Source organism: Otolemur garnettii, unplaced genomic scaffold (assembly GCF_000181295.1).
Source record: "Otolemur garnettii isolate 467f Iridium unplaced genomic scaffold, OtoGar3 scaffold00049, whole genome shotgun sequence".
NCBI lineage: Eukaryota > Metazoa > Chordata > Mammalia > Primates > Galagidae > Otolemur > Otolemur garnettii.
Genome location: NW_003852444.1, coordinates 11,085,962 through 11,093,349, shown reverse-complemented (window position 1 = coordinate 11,093,349; position 7,388 = coordinate 11,085,962). Strand labels below are relative to the sequence as shown.

General features: G+C 41.1%; 1 protein-coding gene across 1 annotated transcript in view; it reads right to left on the bottom strand.

Annotated features, from left to right (window-relative positions):
• CHCHD3 (coiled-coil-helix-coiled-coil-helix domain containing 3) overlaps window positions 1–7,388 on the bottom strand; it is a 295,772-nt gene that overhangs the window by 189,476 nt on the left and 98,908 nt on the right. Inside the window, exon 4 of the mRNA XM_012806291.2 lies at window positions 4,066–4,183. Within this exon, the coding sequence (XP_012661745.1) occupies window positions 4,066–4,183 (118 nt within the window). The remainder of the gene's footprint in view (window positions 1–4,065; window positions 4,184–7,388) is intronic.

The window sequence follows — 7,388 nt, the reverse complement described above, 5'->3', positions numbered from 1 at the left end:
AAAAAAACTCTATGCTTTCATTTTTAATAAAAATGTAATGACACAGCAAATATTACCTTACATGTACAAGACGTTAAAAATAAGCAAAATATCAACTTCTTTTAACTTTCTAGGTTTCCTGGTCCTGTCCTTCTAATTAGTCTTCACTCTTTACAGAGCGCTTTCCTGCTCCTGAGAAGCACACTGTCCCCCTGCCCCCCAAGTGAGACAACTCACTAGCTTGGACCAGCCCTGGAAGCATACTTTAATATGAATTTCATTTAAAATTTTCATGCAGGTAAACTGCCTCTTCCAAAGCCTGTGGACGAAGTCACTTGATTACAATCCTGGCACCAGTCAGTGCCAGGCAAGGAGTGAGGCTGGTGCACCCGCCTATATGCTGCAGTGGGGTTAACAGCTTCCCTGGCTAAAGCAATTCTTCCAATAGGGGAAGTTTTAATCTGACCCTATTTTAATACTTCAAGAGGGCCATGGTGACGCTGCCTTTCAAAGCACTTCAATAAAGCTAACTGCTCCGACAACTGTGGGAAGGAAAGCCCGGACTTGCATGGAAGGAGAAGGCAATCTACACGTCTGCTGTCAGTGAGCAGAGAAGATGGGGGGAGCTTTATCTCCCAGTGCCAACATCACATCAGCTCCCCGCCCCACCCCCAGTTCTCCTGAAAGACAGTTTTTTAATTACTTCAAATGTGTGAAAACCAACCTTTTCTTTCCTGCCAGCTGCAACACCGGGTTCTAAATAAAGAGGGATGAACCAGAGTCTGGCCCCCACTTAGAGTCACACATACTGGAGCTAATAAAGGCAGCAACGGGGGTGCAGCACAGCCAAGCAATGCCAGCGTGCTTGGGGTGACTCTCACATGAATCGTGGGCTCTCCAGTTGGGGATGAAAAGACTAAGGAACTACCCAGGGGGATAGCTTGAGGCTCCATCTCAAAAAAAATAAATAAATAAAGAAAGAAAGAAAGAAAGAAAGAAAAGACTAAGGAACAACAGCGGGCTCGCAGTCACTTTCTACACCAGGAGCCTCGGTTTTGGAGGATGGTGGGATGCACCACCTTAGAACCCAAAGCCCGCAGGGAACACACAAGCGGACAAAAGGCGAAAAGAACCAAATGCACAAACACCAATGGAAGGTGACCGAATTCCAACACTACTTATTGTCTTAGTCATTTTTACATTTTCTAAATCTTCTATAATATCCTTGTCTTATTTTAATAATTAAGGAGAAAATTCAGTGAAATACATTCAACCATTAAAAAATAACCATACGGGGCGGCGCCTGTGGCTCAAAGGAGTAGGGCACTGGCCCCATATGCGGGAAGAGGTGAGTTCAAACCTGGCCCCAGCCAGAAACTGCAAAAAAAAATATTAATAATAAGTGACCATACAAATACATACTTATTAGTATAGAAGAAACCCTTACCACATGGCCTAAATGTTTTGATGTGAAGATTATTGTAAAAATTATACTAAAATATATATACTATTGTGTGTTTGAGGAAATACATTTGCACACATAAAAATACAACTTAGTAGGAAGTGAAAAGAAATAAAAAAAAAAACTATGAACAAGAAGGTTAACAGCAATTATCTCTGTATACTGGTACTTTGAGAGATTTGAATATTTTTTGTATTAATTTTCTGGTCTTTATCCATTGAGTATGTATGTCTTCTATAATAACACACAATTAGCAATAAAGGAATAAATGTGGCAAATAAATTGGGAATTATCCAGTACCGAAATTGCCACGAGTGGCCACAACACCACCACTCAGACGTCGGAGAACACTCAAGGTATGAAGGGACCCTCTGAGTCAGCTATCATCCCCCGTAGAAATTCTATTTTTATCCCCTAAGTGCTTTGAGGGTTCTGTTTGGCCAATATTATGATAGATGCTGAAATTCAGGAGCTCTGAGTGCTGTAATTTGCCCTCTATACCACACAACCCCAGAATCAGTAAGGAAGAAAGCAAAAATAAAAAGAGAATGTACAATGCCAGCTTCTTACGCTTAATCAGCTAAACGAAAAAGGCAGGCAGACAACAGAGCAAAAATGCTAAAGAGATGCGAGTCCAACCACGCCGCACTGCAAGCTAACTCAGTTACTGCTGGGTCACAAACCTTTTTATATACTGTCCCATTTTTTTTGTGAAAACTCTCCTCTTTCTATGTTGGGGGTGGGGGAGTGGTATTTAATGAGGTTTTTTCAGTTTTTAATCTTGTTTGTCTCAATGGACAAAGAGAACAAAACAATATGCCCAAATTCAGGGGAAGGAAGGTAGAAAGAAAAGAGGGCATCAAGGATAAGTCGCAAAAGTCCAAAAGCTAGGGGACAAGTGCCAACCATGGAGTCTTCTGCTCTCTGGAGACTAACAGTCTTGCTCTCTCACCTTCCTCAAACCTTCTCCGTGCTCTGACTTCAGACTGGGCAGCTTTAACGTGCATGAAAATGACCCTTCAGCCAGCCCACTGGCTTCACATCTCTTTATTTCCTCAAAAAACCCTTCAGCTTAGACGTACCACAGATGTAATCGCCAATTGCAGTAGTCAGCGCTTACTGTCTTTAACTCTGAAATCATTCCCGTTCACAATGACTGACTTTCCTTCCAACTCTTACTCTTCTAGTGACACTCTATGTGTGTGCTGCTCTCAAGGCCGCTGCAACTTAGCCTGTTGACAATTCTTTCTTCACCTATCCATGCAGCCTGGACCCTGGCTTAGTCGCTGAAGAAATGGATTCATTGTACGTAAACTACCTTTCATTTTCCCGTTTTGAATCTGGCAATAGGTGGGCCTCTCAACAAAATGGCCCAAGTAAAGAACGCAAGAACAGAAACCAACCCTTTTCTTATGAAGTGTTAGGGTCCACTCTCCCCGTCCATTGAGTCCCTAACTGTGTTACAGTGAGGGCTGAGGGTTCTGAGAAGTTAGATCTGGGTTTCAAGGAAGACACACATGGGCACAGAGCAGCCAGGTCTCCGGGTTTCACCCAGAGCAGTCCCACTTTGATTTAACAATAGGAAATCGTTCAATAAGTAACACTGTATATAGAAGACAGGTTATTACACAGCCATTAAAAACTACTGTACATTTCAGAAAAATGTTTGACAACACAGGAAAATGTTCCTGGTGCCAAACATTTTACAAGGCATTATCCAAATTCTTCAGTATATCAGAAACCTGTAAGAGAAATACTGCAGAGGGAGAACACATACCAGAATAAACCACAGTTATTTCAGATAGATTGATTTATGAGTGTGTTTTGAATTTTGTTTTTTATTACTAATCATTTTATTTTTTAAAAAAAAAAAGTGTATCTATATAATCTTTTAAAAAATTAGGAAGTATTTTCTTTTAAAAAATTATTTGTTCTCCCCAGAGGCCCTGCTCTCTATTTTCTCTTTCCTATCTAGACCAGATAATACTTGAGCAGACCTAACTCACCTCTGCTGGAGTCTTCCAGACTAACATCTGGTAGTCACTAGCAGGGAAAATAAGTTTAGGCTGCTGGCCCCAGAAGGTTCAGAAATGGTACAACCAAAAACAGGGAGGAAAAAGCAAACAGACAATAATTTTTCAGGCATGATACATGTGGATGTGCCTGTATGTAGGCCTCTACTTCAATACTTACGAAGTTACCTGCCTTGAAGCCCTTGATGGCGAATGTGTGTGTGTAACATAAGAGACTCACTCTGTCCCCCAGGCAGCAATCAGACCTCACCGTAACCTTGAATTCCTGGCCTCAAGTGATCCTCCCACCTTGGCCTCTCAGACCCAGCTAATTCTCTTTTCTTTTTTTAAGAGAGAGGCATTGCTTTGTTGCCAGTCTTCAACTCTCGGTTTCGGCCTCCCAAAGTGCTGCGGTTACCAGCATGAGCCACCTTGCTGGTTAACCTTAAACTGTCAGCTACATTTCAAATTGTCAGAAGTAAAAACCCAGAAAATCTAAGCAAAAAGAGCAGGAATATTATTAACACTAACAGTTGGCACAGCGTCCGTAGCTTTTCCCAAACATGGGGGACCTCCCTGAACACGAGTTTCCGCCCAGCTGCTAACACTCACCAGGTGCTTGGCCTTGGCGCGCTCCTCCTCGCTGGATATCCTCTCGTGAAGGATGGCCCTGGTCAACTGCTCGTTGGCAGCGGCCCTCTCACGCTCCAGATCTTTGCTTTGCTTCAGTCTGAAATAGCAAAAAAGGTGCAACTTAGAAAAAATATTTTATTAGTTGATTTTTGTTGTTGTTAAATGAAATAACTAAATAAAAAGATAGAAGCATATAGCCAAAGAGTCAACAGCTGTACTCATCTTAGCCCATGATCTATCAAAGGCAGGTATAGAAGTAAATCCCCTCGCAGCCTCTAAAGGACTTAAGACAATTCACTACATGAAGAAGCTTATTAAGTGGGCTACCAAATACATCTAAGTTTTACAACATTCTTAATGTAAAACCAAAATCTGCCCAGCAAAAAACTCCCTGGTATCTCCATCTGTCCTCTGGAAATTTAAGTAAATTACACTAATTAAGAAGTCATCTGAATGACACATATTTGAAGGCAACCATCATCTTCCCCTCAAAACTGGCTGACCTCAGCTCTTTATGGATTAGGCCAGAAGCAGTGGCTCATGACTGTAAGCCCCTCCCAAAGGGGAGGCCAAAGCAGAAGGCAGGAACATCCCTTGTGACCAGGAGTTTGAGACCAGCCTGGGCAATTTAACAAGGCTCTGATTCAAGCCAGGCATGATTGCACATGCCTGTAGTCCCACCTACTGAGGAGACTGAGGAGGATTACTCAAGCCATGGAATCTGAGGAGACAGGGAGCTATGATTGTGTCACTGCACTCCAGCCTGGGCAAGAGTGTTAGGCATTGAGGACATAATGGTACACAAGACAGGTCCCTATCCTTGTGGAACTTACGTTACAGCAGGGAACACGAGATGTTAGAGAACTGAGAACACTATGAAGATGTCTTTCCACCCCATTTGTTCCCCCCATTTTCCAACAATCCTTGCAGGGCTCCTTACTTCCAGAATGACTCCAATTTGTCCCTTAGCTCCACACCCCACACATGGTCTAATTAAGCAGACAGCAGAGCCTTCCCTCCCTGTATCTGCACACAACGCTAATTCTATTAATGAAGCACAAGATTGCACTGGGTTTATCAGTAGCCTCATCACACAATTAGATCATGTTAAGGTGCATGCCACTAAAACCCCTCGCTGGACACGATAAATTACTTTGGCACCAATTTTTGCCATTGTGCCTGGCACATTAAAGGCATTCAGTAATCACTGAATGAGAGAACATTTCAATCTAACCTCAGGGACAAAGATTTTCTGATTGCCTTTTCTTCTTTGAGCGAATAACCCCATATACCATCATATCCCTGAAGGGATAAGCTGTGCTTTACAAAGGAAAGGGTAGAACTGTAATGTTGGTGTAAGTGAAATCCTGAGTGAAATCTACTTTCTGAGTCTAAATGATGAGCACAAAATTCGACTCAGTACTAGCCTACCAAATTTTAATTTTAAAAAGATTCTTGGAAAGAACTAAAGAATATAAAAATTTTTTGTTACCGTTTTTAAATTGCCATATCATCTGGATACATCTGGAATTCCAGAAACCAATCATGACAGATAATATCCACCTTGTAAAATATATTCCAAAGTTATAATGCTTCTCCCCCCAAAATTACACCTGCCTGGTTTTGTGCCTTGAATAAAAAAGAATGAACAAATTAAAATCTGCACTGCAAAATTCTCTAATGTAAAAGTAACCTTTAGAAAACATCCTGAACATTTAGTACAATGGTGCTTATGTGAACAAATGTTTCTAAATTTCACAAGGACAATACAGGCAGAACCCAGCTTACAAACGAGATAGGTTCTGTAGGTTTGTTCTTAAGTTGAATGTGTATGCAAGTTGCAACAAGTACATTTACCTATTACCTGTAATAGCTCCTGTTTGTAAATGAAAGTCATACATAAGTCAGATGCTTGTAACTTGGAGACTTACTGTAATAGCCTCGGTAAGTGCTAGTTTTATGTAAGTCCAATGTTTTTAACTAGGTGACAACCTATATAATAAATTTAGCATTTCTTAATGTACCAATAATATCGATATATTAGTCCCACCAGATACCATATGTATAGTTGTAAGAGACCAGCAATAATTAGAAGTCATGCCAGTTCCTTAAGAACAGCAGTTCTAAAAGTATGGTCCACCCACCCGGCAGCAGTGGCATGATCTGAGAACTTGTTAGAAATGCAGGTTTTTGAACCCCATCCACTACTTGCAAAATAAGAAACTCTACGGGTGGCACTTGTGGCTCAAAGGAGTAAGGGGCCAGCCCCATATGCCGGAGGTGGCGGGTTCAAACCCAGCCCCGGCCAAAAACTGCAAAAAAAAAAAAAAGAAAGAAAGAAAAAAGAAAAAAACTCTGGAACAGTGTCTAGCAAACTGTCTTTTAGCCCTATGAAAATCTGATGCAGGCTACAGTTTGAGACCCATTGCTCTCAGTCACCAGAGTATACTTTTATCCAAATAAATCCTAGCAATAAATAAAAGGAAAGGAACCAACGACAGAGTGATCCTCTGAAGAACGCTGCGCTGACAACGGCTGGGGTTGTGGATCACATCATAAAACCAGGCATTCAGAGCATTTTTATGGGCATCTTACCTTAGAGAAAAAAAAATCGCCTAAGCAAAACATGACATGTGAGGTAAAAATTATAATAAAATAACAAAATTACTACTGCATACAGACTACAACTATGTGCCAGGCACTGCGCTAGGCACTTCGCATTCATATACAAAACCTTTATTAAAATGACATTATGAGTTCATAAATATAAAATGAATGCGTGTAACTAGATTTTATTATATCTACCACATTTGGTGTATCAATTTTTTTTTCTTTTGAGACAGAGTCTTGCTCTGTCACTCAGGCCAGAGTGCAGTGGTGACATCACAGCTCACCGCAATCTCAAACTCCTAGGCTCCAGCAATGCTCCTGCCTCAGCCACCCAAGCAACTGGGAATACAGGCACGTGACACCATGCCTGGCTAATTTTTCAATTTTTTTTTTTTTTGTTGGTAGAGACAGGGTCTTGCTGGTACTCAGGCTGGTCTCAGACTCCTGGCCTCAAGTGATCCTCCCACCTCAGCCTCCCAAAATGCTGGGATTACAGGTATGAGCCACCTCACCCAGCCTGGTATATGGCATTTCAAAGTATTGCTGTTTTGACACTATTTTTTTTTCCATTTGAGTTTACTTTGCAGATGTTGTAAATTTTAATTACAAATGGAGTTATAAGTGGTTCAACTTTAAGAAATATAGGGTCAATCATCAGAGAAATGTAAATAAAAACTATTCTGAGATATCAT